We start from the raw sequence: 22941 nt of genomic DNA on the forward strand, positions 1-22941 counted from the left end.
ACAGCAGCGCCCCCCACCCAACATTGGCTGAAAATGGCTGAATTGGAGTACTGCTGGAATACTGCATTGTGCTGATAGTGCTCTGGCTCTGCAGCTTCACAAAAGTTCGCACACCCAGCACTAAGCTCTCGCTGACGACGTCGTTGTCATTATTAGAAGCAACGAGGAAACAAATGTAATGATCGTTTCGTTCATCGCATAGGCTATTTAATTTTAGCCTATTTTAATACAATTCAAATAATCAAATTGTGCTTAGACTCAGGGAATTATTTTCACCGGACATTAAGACCGGAGAGAGTAAATATGTCGGACTTCAACAGATTTTGCCGGTCAAATACCGGTAATTACCGGCTAACGGAAACGCTGTTCTGTACGTTACCATTCTGTACGTCACCATCACCTGCCGCGTCTCCGGCGTGAGACGACGGCCATCACCGGTTAGTTAGGGTTAGATTTTTTTTATTTGATTTTTTTTATTTTATTTCAGATAATGGTTGAAGAAGTGCGTCTTTAGTCGACGGCGAAAGATTGGACGGGATTCGGCTGTCCTAACTGGGGTGGGTAGTTCATTCCACCATTGTGGGGCAAGGACTGAGAATAGGCGTGTAGGTGGTGTATATGTGTTTGAGGATGATATCCTTCAAACAGGCAATAGTGATGATATAATTTGGGCAGTGCTGAGCTGGGTTACTTTCCTCCAGTGTATTTGTCCCCCGGCCCCACCCAATGGCCCCATGCACACACACACACACACGCACACACACACCGAAGTAAAAAAATAAAAAATAAAAAATAAGCTTGTGCCATCGAACGAAGCTTCGAAGCTTCGAAGTATTTAAGACAGCCCTAGTAGTTTCCCAGCGAACGAAAACATAAACGTTGTTATTTTGCTACCTTTACGATTAATTGCGAATATTTTCATGTTGAGCTATAGATTATGGATAAATACGCACAGAAAGGTACACCATGCCAACGTTAATGCTTTATTTATCTAAAACGAGCTGATTTAGAAATGGGCAATGGGGAAATACATTAAGTGGAACAGAGGGTGGAACAGGAAAAAAAACGAAAATGACGTAACCACTACACCTCCCTATTCACTTCCTCGTGTGACGTCACTTCAAATACGGCTACTAAGATGCTCAAAAAGCAAAAGCAAGTCGAGTCGATTAGGTACCATGCAGTGAAAAGCGGCATAAGAGAATACTTCATAATGTTTCATGGAATTAAAAAGTAAATATATATTTAGTACTACACATGATTTGTTTATTTTAAATAACACAGTGACTTTTCCTTTTTGATAAGAAAGTCTAGTGCTGGTTGAGCATATGCATACTTTATGTTGATGGTCTATAATGTGGCCACAAAAATAGAAAGGTTTAATTATTTTGTTAATTAAGTTAATACTTTGACAAATGTTGCCTGGTCTTTGTGTGCCAAACATTATTTAAGGCAAACCGCTGTACATTTTTTTTTACCCAAATAAATGAGAAGCATGTTTAAATCAGCAATGCCCCTCTTGCTGTACCAAAGTCTCTCCTAGCTCTAACCGGTCACTGTCATAATGTGCCTGATATCAAACTGCCTCATTCTTTCAGTTTTTGCATGACTACGTCCTTGAGAATAACTGATAAGTTGGATTCTTTTTAGGCTATAACTTATGCTGATGTATGGTATTTTTGGAGTGTTAATTTTTTTTTAAATAAAAAACAACGTCTACCAAACCGAACACCCAGGGCACGAAATTAACTTTTTGACTTACCGGCCAGTGGCGGGTAGATGGGAAGAATCTACCCGCCAAGCATATTTCTTACCTGCCAACTTTTTTTTGATTAAAAAAATTATAATTATTATTTTATATATTTTTTGGCGCTGCAGCTGGACCCTAAACTCTACATTCAGCATGAAAGGATTCTCCTGCGCTGCAGCTAGACCCTATTCAGCAGCCCTCATGCGATGTAAGCCAGGGGCTAGAATAAGAATGTTGTAGGACATTGATGTCAGGAGCTATCTGTAGCTACTGCTGGATGGCGTTGGGACAACGCCTCTGAACTATTTAGTTTACTGGGACATTTCGTAGTGACTAGTGAGCTAACGTGGGCTAACATGAGCTACCTAGCCAACGGAGGTATTATGCACTGGACACTTGCTGGAGCAGTTGTTGATGTCGGGAGCTATCAGTAGCTAGCCGGCTGGATTAACGTAACACAGTGCCTCATGTATTAAACTAAAAGTGAATGGTTGTCTGGGTCATTTTGTAACAGTAGCTAACATTAGCTAACGGAGGTCCCTCTGACTAGACTAACGTCACGGTGACTGTCTGAGGCAATAGCCTCTGTTTACATGCAGCATACAGAAACAGGTGCGGGAGGGGTAGGAGCAGCAGTGCGCGGTGCGCTGCATGTCTGTGCTGAGACAGCGAGTGAGAACTGCGCTAAGAATTGGATCATGATTTTCGGTTTTCACATGACTATTATTGCCCGCCACACGGCGGGCAGACCTCTCAGTGGGAGTCGCCAAACGTAAAAACTGCCCGCCAATGGCGGGTGGCGGGCTCTAATTTCGGGCCCTGCGAACACCGCGATACAAACTGAACCGTGGATTTTGTGAACCGTTCCACCCCTGATAATATATATATATATATATTCATTTTTTTTTTATTGAAGATTGGTGAAAGTTTGCACTTCAATCCCAATAGGGAAATTCATCTTGGTTTGATCATTTTTGTGTCAAATAAAAACAAAGCTTATTTGAATGATTTCCTTAGCGTTTCTAGTTTTTAAGATAAAAGAATAGATTAAAAATCGTAAATCGGATGTGGTGTGAAAAAATCTGAGATTTTATTTTTAGCCCTATGTCCAGGTATCATTCCTCAGTACCACAGTCCAGATATCATTCATTATTATTATTATTATTATTATTATTATTATTATTATTATTATTATTATTATTATTATTATTATTATTATTATTATTAATCATTCATGTGATTTAACAGTTCAAACTAATGTCTAGTGAATTATCTCCATCTACCTTTGACATACATGTATTCTGAAAATCAATAACCACCACCACCAAAAAAAAAAAAAACAAAAAAAACAATGGCTTTATGACTTGTTTTATTTCATGGGTCTGTAATATAAGCCATTGCGAGTTTGAGAGTGTTTCACTCGCATCTGAGTAAATATAGATGTGTGCAAATGCAAACCGGGAAATAATTTAGGAGCACATGTGCAAGTAAAGATTACATCCTACAAGCTGACAGTTCAATGACAGTTTTCCCCCAAGCAAAAGTATCTACTCAACCACCAAGACCTGTTGCTTTTCACTGCTAGTCTACATGCTAACTGAAGCTGATGGTGTCTGGTGCAGCGTTTCCGTTAGCCGGTAATTACCGGTTTTTGACCGGCAAAGTCTGTTGAAGTCCGACTTATTTAATATCTCCGGTCTTAATGTCCGGTGAAAATAATTCCCTGAGTCTAAGCACAATTTGATTATTTGAATTGTATTAAAATAGGCTAAAATTAAATAGCCTATGCGATGAACGAAACGATCATTACATTTGTTTCCTCGTTGCTTCTAATAATGACAACGACGTTGTCGGCGAGAGCTTAGTGCTGGGTGTGCGAGTGCATGTGAAGCTGCAGAGCCAGAGAGGCAACGGCACAATGCAGTATTCCATCAGTACTCCAATTCGGCCATTTTCAGCCAATGTTGGGTGGGGGGCGCTGTTGTGCGGTTCCCAGAAAAGAGCCAATAACAGCTAAATGAGCTTCTCTGCAGCGCCATACTCTTTGCAAATAAGTCGTTGCGAGGTAGAGAGAGTCGTCACGCAAACCACGATAATGTTGCCGCCTCTCTGCTTTCTCAGTTCTTCGCTTGATATAATTAATACAAATGTCCAATATAACGGAATTCGTTAGCTCATAAAAATGTGATTATAACAGACTGTTTAGTGTCGGACCGACTGCCCACATACGCGGTCTATTTTAGTTCAAGTCAGCAGCAGCACGGAGTATCGAGGGACTTATTTTATTTGGAATATATTAATTAATGACTGTATACGCAAAAGTAGCCTAGTTTTAAGTAATAATATTATAAATCTACATGCCTTGAGGATGACATTCTTTATTCTAAACTATGACCGGAATTAATCTCATTTGTCCGGTAGATTGAAATCTTGCAGGTCACGGAGACCGACAACAATTTTTTCTAACGGAAACCCTGGTCTGGTGTCATAGAAATACTGTTGTGTGTGAGGCAGTGTGTATTTGTGTGTGAGGCAGTGTGTAGTTGTGTGTGAGGCAGTGTAGTTGTGTGTGAGTCTGTGAAGCACTGAGGCAGTGTGTAGTTGTGTGTGGTTTTGTGTGAGGCAGTGTGTATTTCTGTGTGGGGCGGTGTGGAGTGGTGTGGGGCAGTGTGTAGTTGTGTGTGGGGCAGTTAGGTTGTGTGTGTGGGGCCATATGTTTATGTGTGGGACGGGTAGTGTGTAGTTGTGTGTGGGGCAGTTAGGTTGTGTGTGGGGCCATATGTTTATGTGTGGGTAGTGTGTAGTTGTGTGTGGGGCAGTTAGGTTGTGTGTGAGGCAGTGTGTTTATGTGTGGGTACTGGATAGTTTGTAGTTGTGTGTGAGGCAGTGTGTAATTGTGTGTGGGGGGTGGTATGTAGTTGTGTGTGGGGGGCGGTGTGGTTGTATGTGGGGCAGTGTGGGGTAGTGTGTGTTTATGTCGGGGTTCGACAGTGCAAGTGTTTCCCTCGTATGTGCGAGTAAAAATAGATAGAATAGAAGTGGGAATTAATTTAGGAGCACATGTGTGAGTACTAAAGATTACATCCTACAAGCTGACAGTGACAGTTCAATGATGTTTTGAGCAAAAAAATCTACTCAACCACCAACATCTGTTGCTTGGACCATTGTAAATTCACTGGTTACGTGGTTGCGGCAGCAGAGAATAGACTTATGCTGGACCGCGGCTAACAGCGGTTGGTGGCTAACAGCAGCAAACGCTTGAATGTTTGACTGAGCTTCACAAAAAAGATGGAATACAGCAAACCACCACATCTGCAGCAAGTGCAAGGAAGCACCTCCAATATGACAAAGGATTATTTTCAACATGCTCCGGCTGTAGCAACGTTACAACAACATTAAGATTACACTCAGGTATAATATCTCCTGTGGTAGACCTGGAGAGAGGTATGGCTATGCGATACACTCAAGTGTAACAATATACTGACAGCTGACATTCGTCTTTTTTTATTAGAGGTACCCAAATTAACGATAATCCAAGATCCAAGTTCACAGAGCATCCTACCACAGTTCATCTCCAGACACCCGCTATTAAAGACAACGTTCACATGCTATGAAGGGGAAGATGATGAGCACAGAAAGAGTGGATGGATGTTAATGAGCAGTGATGGTAAACATTCCTTGGCAACAGTTGTCTCCTTCCTTAGGTAATAGATAAGGTAAATGCATTATCATCAACAGCAATATTAAAGGGGGAATATTTTACTATTTCTTTCACTATTTGGGCACTTTTACACAATTCCTGTGAGTTTATGGAACACCTCTGTAATTTTTTATTTTTTTTTATTCATTGTTTTGTATTTCTAATCAAGTCCTCAAAAACAGCATTTTTCTACCTCAAGATCTTAAGCCGTTTTGAGCCTGGGCTCCAACCACTGTGGTAACTGTGTGGAGTGTGTGGAGACTCAGCTGATTATCATGCAGCTGAGTCTCTCTGACATCACAGATAGGCACATTTTCAGATGACTCAGTTCAGTGAGGGTGAATATTGTGAGAGGAGAATTGGAAGAATGCGCCAATATGAGAATTAGAGACATAGATCATATTAATATAAGTCCACATAGCTATGAAACAATGCTAAACACTGAAAAAGGCCATTTATAAGATAGTTCCCCTTTAATTAATTGAATAAGCCTCCTTTGATATATTCCTGGCATAATGCATCAGAAACAGATGGCAAAAACTAAAGGCTAAATTACAGCCGATTAAGAGAAATACATTATTATAAGATAAGTACTTTATGTCATGGTTCATGAATCATAATATACTGACTATAGCCTAAATCTGACAAGAATGAAAGGTAGAATAGTTTTGGTTCTTGATATTTAATTGTATCTCCTCCACCACAAATATTAGAATCAGAACAGAGATTCGATAAGAATTCTTCAATACGCAGAAACAGAACTGGAGGCGACAAAATCCAAATGATACCCAACCCTACTGAAAATAAGTAGGCGGCCTGTGAAAATGTTTCACTGTGCTCCTGAATTTCTTTGTGTGCTCCTAAATTGTTTCCATTTAGTAGCACATGCGCTCCTTGTGTGCATCAGGCATGTATGACTACTGTCATTATTATGCTGAGCAGGTGATCAGACTTGACCCCCACCAGTCCTGTCTGGCCTGCGAGCCAAGATCGTGTGCCAAGTGTCTGGTGCTGCCCGACTCCCCGCTGACTGGTTAATGAAGGGCTTCGCAGGGGTGGGGGTCTCGGGTGTGGGGACGGGGCCGCTCCGCTCCACAGCTTCAATGCCGCCCGTCTCAGGCCAGCTGTTGATTCACTGCGCCTTCGCCACCACAACAAACAGAGGCCATAGAAGGTCCTGCAGGCAGAGCACGCAGTGTGGGACACTGGCAAGGCCTCAAATAAAGCCAAGCCAGGGCCATCAATTTCTTCACTGTCGCTACGGAAACGGAGCCGTCTCTCTTGGCCCCAGTGTGAGGGGCTTCTCTCTCTCTCTCTCTCTCTCTCTCTCTCTCTCTCTCTCTCTCTCTCTCTCTCTCTCTCTCTCTCTCTCTCTCTCACCTGCTTCTCTATAACAAATTAACAGCTGCCTCAGTCTCACTCGGAGCAAGTGCACTGGCTGAAAAACAACAACACTGACCACATTCAAAGTAGTTGAACAATAACTTGTCCTGTACGTTTTCTGTAGGGGTGTGTTATATTTGGTCTACCTACAGCCAATATAAAAAAAAAAAAAAAAGTTTCAAGAGGACTAGCTACTTCACGAAATCAGGCAGCAAAAAAAAACCTTGAACAATGTATATAGCGAGGAGAGATCCTCCAGACTTTGACTCCAATGGCCATTTCCAACAAAGCAAGACCACGACACTGAACCACTGAAGGGTATCTGCTCTGGCAGAACAGAAGCCTCCATTCAGTCCTACAGCAGTGCTGTGTAAACGTTAGCTCTGCCAAGACAGAATGAGTATTTCCCAGCAAAAGGCAATCTTATCTAGTGCCCACAGAAAGATGTGTTAACTTGTTGACATTAGAGAACACACAGGTTGCAAACAGACCCTGGTCAGATGACAAAACTGGGACTAGGTTTTCTTAAATAAAACCCTTTTAAATGGACTCCAAGGCAGATAGTATGAAATAACTGATGAAAAGTAAGCATACTGTTAAGTTAAGAGGTTGACTTTATTTTAAATAACTGTCGTTAACTGCAATGGAAAAAGTTGTGTTTAAGTTAGATAAATTAAGATATGAACAGTAATTGTAGGGAATAAAAAGATCTAGGAGTGGGAGGAGGGGTCAGATCATCAGACCTGAATAGAAAATAATGGTAAACTATTGATGTGATTGGTCAGGAGCTGGACTGCTGTGACCAGGCCAGCATTTAAACCAATGAGTGACCAGCCAGCTAATGGACAAATCAGGTCAGAATCTCGGTTAGTCCAATATGATATATGACTGCTTCTTATCGAGCACACGAAATAAATCAGCCATACAAAATATAATTTATGCAAATGACATTTTATATTTTATTGAAATAATTATTTATTGGATTCTTGGGTGTTTAATGTGTGTGTCTCTGAGGTGGCTGAACTGTTGGTATAGGCTTAACACAGGTGCCAATTCAGTTTGAGGGCCATAACGCAAGTTCAAGTTCACAACTTCACATCCCCCGACCATTCATTATGATGAATTGAAAATGGGGACCCTGATGTAAACAAGACGAAAGTCTTTCTCTGGTCTGCAACCCCTTAACAATTGTGTGTATTGAGCCGTGCTGTATTGTACCCATTATGCAATCTGTTAATAAAGTGTTCAATCAATCAAGGAAGAGGGTGTGTTCTCATGTTTGGTGTTATAGTAGAAATCGTAAAATGCCTTTTTTTTGCTTTCCTAAAATATGTCCAGTGGCAGTGACAATGTAATATCAATTAATTACGCATACCATATTCGAGATTGTTTTCAAGATTGATGGCAAATTCAAATTGATTCCAAAACACAACAAATCAATGGTTGGCCTTGCATTGGTTGTACTTACCAAAGTATTCCTTTTTCATGTGCATCTCTAACTCCTTCTCAAGCTCCAAGGTGAGCGCCTCCAGTCGTCGTTCCGCCTGGCTTGGGCCACTTTCCCGACACGGGGTCACCTGGTAAGGTATCTTAAACCTCTGCCCGGAGGCTTGTGTTTTTGAGGACACGCCATAACTAAACGATGAGCCCGCGGTCACCTCTGCTCCCATCCCTGTCTGCGCTGACTGCTGTTGACCCTGTTGTTGTTGTTGCTGGGACTCCGGCGTGGCCGAAAGCGCTTGGAGATGGATACGATTATGGAGGATCCCATTGGAGTCTCCGAAATCTTGAAGTAGTGTATCCTCGTGTAAACTAGTTCCCAGCATCGAGGACCTCGGGGAGGGCAGCTGGAGATCGGGGTAGGTGCTCATAGAGCCTCTGGAGCTGCGGGAACTTCTCGAGCTGTGGCTGGAGATGCTGGAGCGGGGACTCACGACACAGTTCGCCGTCGTCGTCCCCGCCGGTCTCGCACTACTCCCATCCTGGCTGCAGATGCTCGACGGTCGGGGACTCGACATCGGCACTCCGTGCAACAACACGGCACCGTCGAGCTCGTGGTTTCCCATGGGCATGTATCGTGAGTCGGAATAACTGGACCTCGGACTGGTGGTGAAAGAGTACTGGCTTGCCGTGCTCGACCTGGGGCTGCTGTTGTGCCTCTGGTCGTAGCCCATGCTGATGCCGCTGGTGCGGTTACTGCTGGGCTTGCTGCTGCAGCAGTCGTAGCTGTTGAGACTGGCCCTCGGGCTGGAGTGTTTACTCGTGTCGCTGGCGGTACTCGCGTAGCTGGACCGGGGACTGTGGACACTGCTGCTCCCTCCTCCTCCCTCGCAGTGCACCAGGCTGGACCTGGGACTCGTGTACTTGTTGTCCTGTCCGGGAGCGGGGACCACCAGACTGCTGCGCGGGCTGCTGACGCTCGACCTGGGACTGCCGGCATGTTTGCTCTGCTCCTGGGAGGAGGAGGACACGGACGACGCCAAGCTGGACCGCGGACTGGTCGCGTTGTTGTTGTATCTCCCGTCGTGGTTGGTGGTGATGCAGATGCTGTTGCACCTGTTGCCGCCGGGCGAAGAGGTCTGTTTGTCGAACGCGCTGCCGGTGCTGTACCGGTGGTGTCCCTGCGCCTCCAGCGAGTACCTGCGGTGCCTCTCGGAGGACGCGCCGCTATAACACGGCAGAGCCACTTCGGATTTGGTGCAACAGCCACTATCCTCGTTGTTATAAAGCACCTCCCGTTGAGGAGTGCAGAAATCCACCGGCACCGCTGCTCGCTTGTTGCCGCCGGTGTTCATCACGGGGCGCACGGGAGCCGCGCTGTAGACTTTATTCCCGGACATGTAGTTCTCGACCGTGTGGTGCTGTCGGTGCGGCGGCGCAGAGCCGGTGCCGTTCGTTGGCTTACTTTTATTATGTTCTCCGACCGCTGGAGCCGAGAAATCAAATTCGGGGCTAATAACCAAGTCCCTCCTTGCGTTGTTGTACATCCCATCTGTATACGCTTCATATAAGGAGAGGTCCTCCATCATTTGACTCGCCCGGAGTCCCAGATCATCCTCATAGTGCTCCATGGTTCTGCTCCCGGTGCGAGAGACCAGTTCAGAGAGAGAGAGAGAGAGTGCGCACCGCTCGGCGAGCCACAGCTACCGAGGACGAGACAGCGGCAGGACCTGCATTTCACATGGAAATCATAACAAAACGTTGGCTTTACACAGTCGTTCGCTCATTTGCCAAACCGCTAATGTGCTCTGAAATCTCTGCGCACCGCATCGTCCTCTTCTTCTTCCCCGGAGAAAAAAAACCAAACTCTTTCTCACAGTTTCAGCGACAGGATACGTTTGTCAACTTCGGTTTTTGTTAAGTTGAAAGGTCTTTACAGTCAATGGCGCGCTACGCGGAGGAATTTTCACTTGTTCGTTTTTATCTATTCCCGCACCCAGGATCATAAATTGTAAAATTCAAGCAGGGTAAATATTCCAATGCGTCATAGATTACAACCACGTGGAAATGCAACGCGCAGCGTGTCTAGAAACTAAAACAAAACCCAATTCTGCGTAGGGGACTCGTTCGCGGAGAAGGAATGCGAGGATGTGGACGGGATGCGCTGCGCCTCTCTGGAATGTGGTTTAGTGCTGGAGCGAAACAATGATTGCGACCAACTCAGCGAGGGGGTGCCGGGTTTGAAAAAGAATAGTCCCGAGAGGGTACGTCTGCATTCATCTCCCTGCAGCCTAAAATGGCACAAAGGACGTCTCACCTGGCCCGACTTCTTTACACCAGGAAAAAGCCTCAATGGATTTGTAATGTTTATTAATGTGATAGGGGTTATACCTACGCTTGAATGGATAGTAGTGTATTCAAGTTTACACAGAAGCCAAGCCATTATTAATCTTTATTATACAGCCCAGCCATTGGCCTTTGTCAAACATACTTAATTTATTCTTCCATATAAATGTGTCTAGCTGCATATCACACCTTTGCTAGCCATTATATCCATTCAATTACAATGTTGAATGATTGAAATCCTTTTTTCAGATTTGATTAAAAGCCCATGGCTACCGGAGATGATGAATATGATGATTGAAATCAATTTTATTAACAGATTGCAGAATGGGTACAATACACACAATTGTTAAGGGGATGCAGACCAGAGAAAGACTTTAGTCTGGTTTACACCAGGGTCCCCCATGTTCAATTCATAATGACATTTATGACAAACACAACATAGATATATATCATGACATTTACGACATACAGATATACAGTACTGTTACATTTATGACATATACAAGATATACAAATATACAGTAGTTTTACCAGAGATCCTAACAGAAACTATATACATTCGAGGGGGAGTAAACTGTACATTAGGAGGGGGTTGGTGGGTGGGAGGGTTGGACATTTACTGCTCGTTTGATAACAAAGTTTGGTTTTAAGACTGAGGATAGGAAATACCAGACTATATAACCAACAAACAAGCCACACACAGTTCAATGATTTTAATCAGTAATTATGCGTGCAGTTGGCTTATAATAAACAGCAGAATGGATCCTTCACAGGAAAAAGTGAAATAGCCTATTACAGAGGCTCTTCAAATGATTTGTTCCCAAAACCAAACTATCCAGGAAAAGAGGTGGTAGTTGACACAGTTTACACTTTATTACTAATAACATGTCTATAATACAATGGAAAAGTCTATGAAATACAATTGTCACTGGAAATGTCATGTAAACACCAATTTCAAGGGTGAAAGGTCATTCATCATATTTCCTAAACTATTACATTTGTATTGGAAAACATTTTGCATTAATTGAGATTGTCTACGATCAGCTGTTTAAACACAAAGGCACAAAATAAAACCAACCCATTTAATGCCCATGATGCACCAAAAAGGCCCCGTTTCAAATACTTGTTGATAAAGATTGTTTGATACTATACCATTACACAATTCCTGTAGTAACTTTCTCGAGACATTAGAAATGTGTCCCTGGGTATACAGTCATGTACATGTTAGGATGTGGTTAATAGCTACTAGCTTTTAGCTCCTGTTTAAACATCAGAATGTAGCCTACCATTTAACTTTAATACTGCCAACAACTGGAAGATAAGACAGAGCCACGGCAATGAAGGCAGCAATAAGAAGCCCGTCGAACAGCAGCCGCGTGAGGGTTGAGCTGCGATGCTTCTTTCCGTGACCTCTGCTTCTGAACCAGCGTACGACTTCATCCAGGTTGTGCTCCCGGGGCTCGTAACCCAGCTCCACCTTGGCTTTGACCACGCTGAAGTAATGCGTCACGCCGGTCTTATACACCTCGGTGCGTGTGAGCAGTGGCTGGAAGTCGTAGATGGGGCCGATGAGATGGTGAATCATTTCGGTCAGGAAGGCAAATAAGTAAACGAGAGAGATGGGCAGCCGCAGTTTAGGGAAAGAATAGCCCAGACCCTCCACCAGAGGCCTGAAGAACTCAAAGTTGTTGACGGGCCTGCCGTCTGAGATGAAATAGGCTTGGCCGGCGGAACAGTGCTGACGCTCGGCCGGGCTCAGTGCCTCCGCCGCAAGCTCGTGTGCCGCCACAAGATTGTCCACATGGACAAATTCTACCAGGCTGCTGGGCTTCCCATACACAAACCTGAAGATGCCCGTCTCTATGTAACCCACTATCCTGGGCAGGTGCCTCTGCTCCCCGGGCCCATATATACCCGCTGGGCGCAGGGCACAGGTCCTCAGCAGCACCCCAGCTCCATCCCTCAGGACAGTACCATTGGCCTTCATCACCGCCATCTCAGCCACTGCCTTGGTTCTGGAGTAATGGTCCGGGTGGAGGTGGAGCGGGAGATAAGGGAGGCTTTCATCCCCATTCTCTATGACTTGGCCTCCGAAGACCACGTTGAAGGTGCTGGTGTAAACCAGCTTGGAGACTCCCTTTTCCACACACGCCTTTAGAACGTTCTCTGTGCCTTGTACATTCACCTCCTCGATCAGACGACGGTTCAGCTGCTCTCGCCCGGACATGCCATAGGAAGCGACATGGAAAACACAGTCCACGTCGGTGAGGGCACTCTCAACTTGTGCATAGTCGCGGATATCCCCCTGCAGGAACGTAGTGCCCTCAGGCATTTCTTGACTTGGGGGACTTACATCAAACAGAATTATATGGGCTCCTTTTTCAGATAGAGAGCACGCCAGGCTGCAGGGAAAGATAAGATATCAAAAGCATCACAAATCACTTAAACTATTAATGGAGGTGGGAATAGCAATTTATTCATATACCACTATGAATTGAAAATGGGGGACCCTGATGTAAAGGTAAACGTGTAAACGTCTTTCTCTGGTCTGCACCCCTTTAACAATTGTGTGTATTGAGCCGTACTGTATTGTACCCATTCTGCAATCTGTTAAATAAAGTTTTCATTCATTCATGTCAAATATAGTAAATAATATCATAGCTCATAGGCTATCTGATAGATATGCCTGCATGCCATGAAAATGGCATGGGAGAACGTATGTTCTCACACATTGGCTCTTGCTCCATTTAACTGTTAGACAGTTCACTTTCTTTTTTTAGTACACTTCTATCATTATTGACAATATACAGCAGTGCATAATACTTGTGGAAACCAGTGCAATCAAGGATAATTTGTGCAATAGCCCCCCCTTGTGATATTAAGCATTGTTACTACACCAAACAACATGGCAACGATATCATGACTATCCTCCCGTATAAACAATTGGAATATGCAGTAGGCTACTTACCGATAACCAAAATATCCACTTCCCCCGGTTATCAAAAAGGTATCTGTTCGTGTATTTTCCATTATGTGCAGACAAATCTGTAAAGCAAGTGGAAAAACTAGAATAAAATAGACACATGGAAAAGCGTGTTTCTACCAGCTCCAGCCCCTCGAGAGACTTGACTAAAAAATAGCTCCGACTAGTTTTGTAATGTTATAATGTAACATAATACAACAACAATGATATGCACTACGAAAAAAACCTTTGGTGCAGCAGACAAAGAATATAATCAGCCAAGGATCACCTACACAGTAAGTAAGTCGCCATAAATTAGTGATAATTTATACCAAGCATAACATTGGACGGCGCACGGCGGGTAGAAAATGGTTTATGCTGCTAGATCATACATCGGCGTTTTATTGAGGGCCGTCAGTTTTTGACCAAGCTGCAACGCCGCAAGTCACTAACAATAACCTTAACCACTCCCACCACTACCTAAACAATGTTCAAATATATATTTTTTATTAAATAAACATGTTCTTCCGGGCTGTCCGATCATACTACCTTAGAAAACGTGAGCCATGCCTGTTATCTGTTGGGGGTAATAATGCTTCCTGGGGCGGAGCTATACGTGCACGATCACGCACCACGGGGTTACGCAACATGCCTATAGCCTACTATAATCACTATTACGCACACTTCATAACACCACTTACTTAAAGGTCAACCTCCACGTTGTATTTTTGTTCAATAAACAATGTGGACTAGGCCAACAGTGACTTTCATGAAGAATTGGAAAAAAAAGTATTGAAATTGACCCAGTTTTAGCGTTTTTATCAAAACATTTTGTCTGCCCAACACAATCACCACGCACGTGCATATTTTAATCAATGGTTCATAACGTGCGCGTGTAATGTCGTCACAACAGGTGTTGGTCACCAGGGGGCTCTGTGAGTCACAGGCAGTAGCAAGGAGGCGGAGCATTATTTCCGGCATTGGGTGCATGATGCGCATGCGCTGTGATCACACCAGGCAGCCAACGCCGGAAATAATGCCGTTTTGAGCAGTTTATAAAAAATATTTAAAATGTTTATTAGCAACGCAGAGCTTTCAAACCATCCCGTATCTCTGTCCGAAACCCTCGTGCAACTGTGAGTACATTTGAAATGTCTCTGTGATACTTGTATAACGAACGGTTCGGCCAGAACCAGTCCTTCATGGTAAATCTAGGTTGGTTTCCTATTAAGGAGCAAGTGACTGTGGATTCACTCGGTGCATCAGTCACAAAAGGGGCTATGATGAGCTTGGCAAGCCAGAGTAAACACAGTTTTCATTCAATCAATAACAACATTAACCAGACTCTCGTTGTGTCTATTATGCTAACGCTAACGTTACCTCATTGTGTCTATTCTACAAGCTTTAACGTTACCTAGCCTCTCGTGTCTATCTGCTAACGTTAGCATTAGGCTAACTAACGTTACCACTCGTCCCTAACCCCAACAACAAGCGTAACTAATCAGCGATCTTTTTGTCAGACTAAACTCTCCGCTCCGCTCTGACCAATCAGTGGTCTGCAGTTTTTCACGTGACATTTCTGGAGCTCTCATGCTGATCACCAGCAGCCCCGCCTCCCCACACGGAGACAAACTGAGTACTTTATTTTAGTGGAAAAGCAACATTAGATTCGGCTCATTAATATGCACCTGTGTCCTGTTGTGACGTCGGCGTTTGATAAGCTTTTTTGATTCGCGCGTGCATGTTATTCGTGCGTGGACCTTTTTAACTCTTTCAGAGTGGCATTTCCGGTGTCAAATGGAAAAAAAATAAATAATGAAATGATATACCAATGATGTAAACTACCCATAATTGATCAGTAGGGTTTAAGCTGGAGGTTGGCCTTTAACTAGAACCAGAGCCGTATAATTAGAGTTGCGACACGCTTTGATCTCGCCGACAGGCGATCACGTGGTTCACGTAGCTACATTAGTTACACTTCCGCGTTACATTGAAATCGGGGAGGAGATTGCGGGGGGGGGGGGGGGGGGGGGGTTAAATGAATGAATGTGGATGAGAGCCTTGACATTAAGTGATTGCAGATACGGCTGTGGGGGTGCTAGAGACATGATCGAATAGACTTGTATGCGCCTGAGTCTCCTGAACACAGCGCGAGACATTCCTAATCGATCAGAACTAAATTGGCAGCGAAAAAGACCGTTTTTAAGCATCGATTTCCCCATGCACATGCGCAGATTGGCCACGGAGTGTGACGCAACGCACATCCACCTGGAATGTTCCATTAGAGGGGCATTAGAGGGGGTGTTGTGTTGTGAGAATGATAAGATAGAATTAAATATACAGTAAAAGGAATACAGTACAAATATACAGAAGTCTACAGTAAGTGTAATATTGCACAGTGTTGTGCATTTATAATCAGTAGCTTAGGCTACATAGTAGGCTAATGACAGCCTATTCTAGTCTAGCAGGTGCTGGTATAGACTAGTAATGTTGATTTTCAGTCATTTATGACATTTTTTGCCTAGGCAAAAAATGTCATATATGTCATATATTATACATCTATACCAGCACCTGCTAGACTAGAATAGGCTGTTATTAGCCTACTATGTAGCCTACTACTGTTACAGCAATTGTTGGTACTTATTAACACAATGTGCATTGATCACTGTTGCGTTATATCATTTACATGTCTGCTACTTTAATATTTACATTATATTACTTTATATATAGGCGATGGCAATCAATCAATCAATCAATCAATTCAATCAATCAATCAATCAATGACGGAAATTTCGAACGTTACTATGCTAGCTACTGATGACTATTCTTTTACATTAGCCATATCACCAGTTGTTACACACTCAAGCATAATTGTATTAAACATCCCACATTACAGTTATATGTTGACAACACTTTATATTCAATATATATAATAGCATTTCAGGGGAGTGGCAGAGAGACAGCATTAGTCAGTGTTTCTGTTGTCTGTCGACTGTCCCATAACCTAGTGTAGCCGGTGTGATCTTGTCTGCGTTGTGTTTAGTCGATTCAACCCCTGTTAAGGGATCGCCCTGAGTGGGAGTTGAACCCCGGACGCCGCGGGCGGCATCACAGACCACTAAGCAAGAAGTGAATTCACTTCTTGCTTCCGGGTCTGGATGCCTCTGGGGAGTGAGTTTACTTGCAGTACCGCTTAACGTCCACAGCCACTTCACGACTTGTACCTCGTGACTGTGGATAGACTGTGGTACCTCCGTTACACTCACCCCCCTAAACTCACTCCACCCAGGGCATCCGGGTCTAGCGGCACCACAATGTAGCCGGTGTGATATTGTCTGCGTTGTGTTTAGTCGATTCGACCCCTGTTAAGGGATCGCCCTGAGTGGGAGTTGAACCCCGGACGCCCGCATCGCGGGCGGCATCACAGACCACTAAGCAAGAAGTGAATTCACTTCTTGCTTCCGGGTCTGGATGCCTCTGGGGAGTGAGTTTACTTGTAGTACCGCTTAACGTCCACAGCCACTTCACGACTTGTACCTCGTGACTGTGGATAGACTGCGGTACCTCCGTTACACTAGGATAAGTTACGAAAAATATTAATGCATAGGCTAACGTTACATACTGTACCATTTACAGTATGTATGCATTCATATTTTTCTTGTGCTTCTATGGTCATAAATACACACATCTTAATGCTATCTATAAGACATTCATACATGCACAAAGTGAATATGGAAATGCAGACAGTGAATATCATACCTCAAGCTGTTTACTCTGCATTTCTTAGCATTTACATTTCATACTGTAACCATTGATACTACTCAATTAAGCCAAGAAATACGTTTAGTCAACAGTACAAAATATACAAAGCAACCAATTGCATTCCACATTTTTTTTTTAATTATTATAGGCCTATAATATGTCCATGTAGAGGTCCAGTCTTCCACTCCTGTTGTTTGTAGTGCTAGGGCCTTTCTGTCATGACTGCTGCTCACCTCAGACTGGACACATGCACGCAGTCCCGGCGCCATGGGCGGGCATTAGGGGGCCGGGCCCGCCCACTGAGTCAGCTGTGCCCACCCTGGTAAAAAAAAAAATATTTTTTTTCTTTTCAATCAAAGTAAACTATCCAAATCCTTAGTCGGGGACAGCCCTAGTGGGCACTGATGTCAACAACAACACTACTGAAGCTAGCACGGCACTGTGAGAATTCGTTTTCTATCCTCAAGAACGTCTTTACAGAACATCGCCTTAGTATGCTTCATCGACGCAACTAAGGCCAATTTAATTCAGTTGGCATTTGAGAAGGACTTAACAAAAAAGTTCAGGAATGAGTGGAGGGGCAGTGTTTTAAGAAGATTTCACTCTGTCCCCAAACACCGCTTGCCTCTTATGATGGTGAGTAGCCTGTGGAGGAATTTTGTTTGCTTTTTTATGCACCTTATTTTTGTCAGTTCAGTTCAGTTTGTCAGTGAATTCAGAAGTGTTGAATAAATGGAGACCTTTCAAAGATATAGAATAGAATAGAATAGAAATGTATTATCCTGAGGGAAACTTGACACTGCAAATCACTCAACATTAAACATTTAGACAGAACAAGTCACAAATAAGAATAACAAAACAAATGGCCTAAGAATAGAATAAAATGAAATAGAATAAAAAATAGAATAAAAGATACAGTAAATAAATACAGTAAAATATACTGAAGTCTACAGTAGGTGTAGGAAGATGGTAATTGTCACTCTGTGCTCAGTGATGCAGTGAGGCACAGTGATGCATTGTATAGTCTGATGGCTGTCGGAATGAAGGACTTCCTGTGCCGTTCAGTGCTGCATTTAGGTAGTGTGAGCCTATAACATGCTCATCCTGTCAGCCAAGTATGTGTATAGTGGGTGGGAGGGGTTTTCCCTGATGGCCTGGAGCTTAGCAAGGTTCCTCCTCTCCGCCACCCTCGCTAGAGTCCAGCTCCACCCCAACCACGCTACTGGCCTTCTTGGCCATCTTATCCAGCCTGTTTGTGTCCCCTGCTCTCAGTCCGCTGCCCCAGCAGGTCTGTTATATATATATATATGCGCATGCAGTCTTTTTTGGCACAGCTTTTTTTTTTTTTTGCCTTGAAATAGAGAAGCTGAAAAAGGTAGCAGCGTATGAAACTTTTGTATCACAAACAGTAATGTATTTGCAAATCTGGTATATGTCATAAATGTATAGATGTAGCAGTACTGTCTATCTGTATGTCGTGTATGTCATATATGTTATGATGAATTGAAAATGGGGGACCCTGATGTAAACAAGACGAAAGTCTTTCTCTGGTCTGCATCCCCTTAACAATTGTATGTATTTAGCTGTACTGTACCCATTCTGCAATCTGTTAATAAAGTTTTCAATCAATCAATCAATCAATCAATCAATCCCGCAGTGCAATACTCCAATTCAGCCATTGGGTGGGACGGTCATGTGACCCAAATCAGCCAATGGAAGCGAGGGTCCTTAAAGTGTGGGTCCTTAAAGTGTTGCGGTCCTGAGAGTGTTGGTGCTCTCGTCCTGCAGCTGGATACTATTGCCTCACAGCGCGGCCGTCAGCGCGCGGCCCAGAGAGCGCCGCTGGCTCTGCGGCTCTGCAGCTGCATGCTTTTCCGGGAGTCCGGTTGGATAATGCCATGTAAAAAGTCGCATGCCTGACATATCGGCATGTAACTCGAGAACCGAGGCACGGATTTTGGCAATCCAGATGGCATTCGAACGGCAACGAATAGCGCTTTATTCGGTAATTTATATGTTCGGCGAAAAATGCAGCCCCGAGCCTTCAGATGCTCGCAAAGGGCCGTGAAACTGAAACTGAAACTGAAAAACAGTGAAACCCCAGACATTTCGATGAATTAATAAACCCCCCCCGGACAGGGTGTGAAAAGAGGACATGTCCGGGCAAAAGAGGACGTTTGGTCAGCCTACTCTACCTGTGCTTTTGTTATGTAAAAACGGTGGCCGCGGGCCGAGCCGATACTTAGTTACAACGAATGGGAACAGCGGATTTTTGTGTGCGTGACTGCGCGTACACGCGGGAACATATCCGTGCGCGATTGCGCGTACTTCAGCCTCAGTGACCGAGGTAAAACGCCGTTATACCTCGTTATACCAGCACTGCACCACTGTCTGTATCCACTGTGTTATTGTCTATATATTATATTATGTAACCTTACTGTACCTTATATGAAGACCAGTCTATCTAGTGTCATGTGTTATTGTTAGGGATGTCCGATATTATCGGCCGATATCGGCATTCAAATGTGATATCGGAAAATATCTGTATCGATTTAAAAAAAAAAAAATAATAATTACATTTCTATAACCTTTATTTACCCAGGCTAGCAAGTAAGAACAAATTCTGATTTTATTTATTGTCAAAAGTATGCATAATGTTGTGTTAAGTCCACAACAAGAGATATGTAATGTTAATTACCTGAAATTATTAAAAAAAAATGGGGGGGGGGAGGGGAACCCTGCATATATCGGTATCGGTTGATATCGGTATCGGAAATTAAGAGTTGGACAATATCGGTATAGGTAAAAAAGCCAATATCGAGCATCCCTAGTTATTGTCTATATATTATAACCTTACTGTACCTTATATGAAGACCAGTCTATCTAGTGTAAAGTGTTATTGTCATATTATAACCTTACTGTACCTTATATGAAGACCAATCTATCTCGTGTTGCTCACTTTAACAATAAATCTAATAAACAATGATAAACTAATGAACACCAATAACTGCAAATAATTTGGTAAATATAACGTTAGGCCAGCCAACGTCAGTATGGTAACGTTATCTAACTGCATTTAGAATCTAACAAGCTATTAACTTACGATCAACATTAACTAAAGCTTGCTACATAAAATACCAATATTGACTAAATCCATGAGTGGTCTGCTAATGCGTTAAAATGTACAAAGTAAGTAAAGTAAAGTAAACTTACCAGCGAGTGCCGCCTCGGCAACAATGAAAATGCATGGCGTTGAGCTGAGACTTGAACTACGTACCGCCCATGAGGCGCTTTACTTCTGCATTCCACGATAACAACGCATTCCTATGGGAGTGTCTGAACTCTAATTATACGGCTCTGACTAGAACCAAATGGAGAGACCACATCAGTCCAGTGTTAGCTACTCTGCACTGGCTTCCGGTAACATTTATAATTCATTTTAAGATCCTCCTCCTTACATACAAAGCCCTAAATGGAGCAGAACAGGCTACATTGCCAATTTTCTTGTCAACTATATGTGCCCCCAAGAACATTACTATCATCTACTACTGGTTTATTGAAGGTTCTCAGCAACAGCCAAAATAAAATCGGGGATGCAGCCTTGGCTAATTATGCACCAAAGCTATATGGAGCACTTTACTTATGGAATTATGGAGCACTTTATGGAGCATTTTACTTATGGAGCTATGGAGCACTTTACCTATGGAGCTATGTAACCTTGTACCTATTAGGGAGGCTAGCTCACTAAATATTTTCAAAAGTAAGCAAGGCGTTTTCTTGAGTTTTCTCTCGTATCTCGCCCTGCTCCATGAGAGCAAGGTCTCCCCTACATTTTCAAAAGCCTATAGAGAATTTCATGTGAAATTAATTATATTTATCGCATGCATGCTCCTTTGGAGACCTACAGTATTTCAGAACCAACCTGAGACACACAATGCACTCCCTGCCTCTCATCTCCGTTACTACTCTAGAGCAGCCTTTACTTACGCCAATTCCAGGAATATGATTTATAGATATAATTTATCTGTTCAAAAGTTGTCATGAGTTTTCATGGGTTATCCTGGTATGCAGTTACTGGTAAACGGAGATACTAAATAAAAACTTGTCACAATGCTTTTGTTCTCCAGACACACACCATTCCAATTACTTAAAAAAATATTTCCACTACTCCAAATCAAGAAAATAATGAATGATCTTTTGAAGGTGGACATGGTGGCCATGTCAGTTTAACGATCAGACACAGAAAACTATGTTATTGGAACCGGTCCACAAACTTCATATAGGCTATTCATAATATTTATCTTCTGACTTCCGGTTTAGCTCGAGAATGGAGTAGGTCGCTATGGTTATAGCTCCTCTCCCGTTATTTTTATTTTGCTTTTAAAAGCCTCTTTTTACACCACCAATGCGTTTAAACCTTGACGTATATATATACTGAGATCTTCAACTAACTATATTGACTGAAAGAATGAGAGGCAGTTAAATCATTTTGTGTCCTGTACTGTGCAGGACAGTGATGCAACAGTAGCAGGACAGTGGATCACAGTGATGTAGCAGGACAGTGATGTAGCAGGACAGTACATAACAGTGATGTAGCAGGACAGTGATGTAGCAGGACAGTGATGTAGCATGACAGTACATCACAGGGATGTAGCAGGACAGTGATGTAGCATCACAGTGATGTAGCAGGACAGTGATGTAGCAGGACAGTACATCACAGTGATGTAGCAGGACAGTGATGTAGCAGGACAGTACATCACAGTGATGTAGCAGGATAGTGATGTAGCAGGACAGTACATCACAGTGATGTAGCAGGACAGTGATGTAGCAGGACAGTACATCACAGTGATGTAGCAGGACAGTGATGTAGCAGGACAGTGATGTAGCAGGACAGTACATCACAGTGATGTAGCAGGACAGTGATGTAGCAGGACAGTACATCACAGTGATGTAGCAGGACAGTGATGTAGCATCACAGTGATGTAGCAGGACAATACATCACAGTGATGTAGCAGGACAGTGATGTAGCAGGACAGTACATCACAGTGATGTAGCAGGACAGTGATGTAGCAGGACAGTGATGTAGCAGGACAGTACATCACAGTGATGTAGCAGGACAGTGATGTAGGACAGTACATTACAGTGATGTAGCAGGACAGTACATCACAGTGATGTAGCAGGACAGTTAAAGGTGTATTCCACCCAAATGGTTAGCAGGACAGTGATGTAGCAGGACTGTACAGTACAGTGGAAAAATGGCTGCAGGACAGTTAAAGGTGTATTCCACCCAAATAGTGTTAAAGGTTATAACCCAAATCGAATGATTTTAAAGGTGTATTCCACCCAAATTGTTTTAAAGGTTATAATACAGTAGCAGTACAGTGGATCACAGTGATGCAACAGTAGCAGGACAGTTAAAGGTGTATTCCACCCAAATGGTTAGCAGGACAGCCCCATCACAATGTGCAGGAGGTGTGTACAGTAGCAGTACAGTAGGTGTACAGTAGCAGTACAGTAGGTGTACAGTAGCAGTACAGTAGGTGTAGAGTCGCAGGACAGTTAAAGGTGTATTCCACCCAAATGGTTAGCAGGACAGTA

The 22941-nt window shown here is 43.3% G+C and overlaps 2 protein-coding genes across 3 annotated transcripts in view; both read right to left on the reverse strand.

Annotated features, from left to right (window-relative positions):
• Nucleotides 1-10487, reverse strand: part of wtip (WT1 interacting protein) — a 131812-nt gene extending 121325 nt beyond the window's left edge. The window contains exon 1 of the mRNA XM_084337791.1: nt 8302-10487. Coding sequence (XP_084193917.1) covers nt 8302-9904 — 1603 coding nt within the window. The 5' untranslated portion in view covers nt 9905-10487. The remainder of the gene's footprint in view (nt 1-8301) is intronic.
• Nucleotides 10488-10953: 466 nt separating this feature from the next.
• Nucleotides 10954-17661, reverse strand: sdr42e1 (short chain dehydrogenase/reductase family 42E, member 1). 2 transcript variants are annotated; one of them, XM_084337304.1, is made up of 3 exons: nt 17577-17661; nt 13588-13664; nt 10954-13021 (listed from the first exon to the last, which is right to left on the reverse strand). In XM_084337304.1, the coding sequence occupies exons 1-3, from the start codon at nt 17610-17612 to the stop codon at nt 11902-11904; spliced, it is 1233 nt and encodes a 410-aa protein (XP_084193430.1). In that variant the 5' UTR covers nt 17613-17661; the 3' UTR covers nt 10954-11901. The 2 variants fall into 2 exon arrangements, with proteins under 2 accessions (XP_084193430.1, XP_084193431.1); XM_084337305.1 differs by lacking the exon at nt 17577-17661 and adding an exon at nt 14131-14151.
• Between the last annotated feature and the right edge of the window lie 5280 nt (nt 17662-22941).

This window comes from Notolepis coatsorum (genome assembly GCF_963971535.1).
Source record: "Notolepis coatsorum genome assembly, chromosome: 20".
Classification (NCBI taxonomy): domain Eukaryota; kingdom Metazoa; phylum Chordata; class Actinopteri; order Aulopiformes; family Paralepididae; genus Notolepis; species Notolepis coatsorum.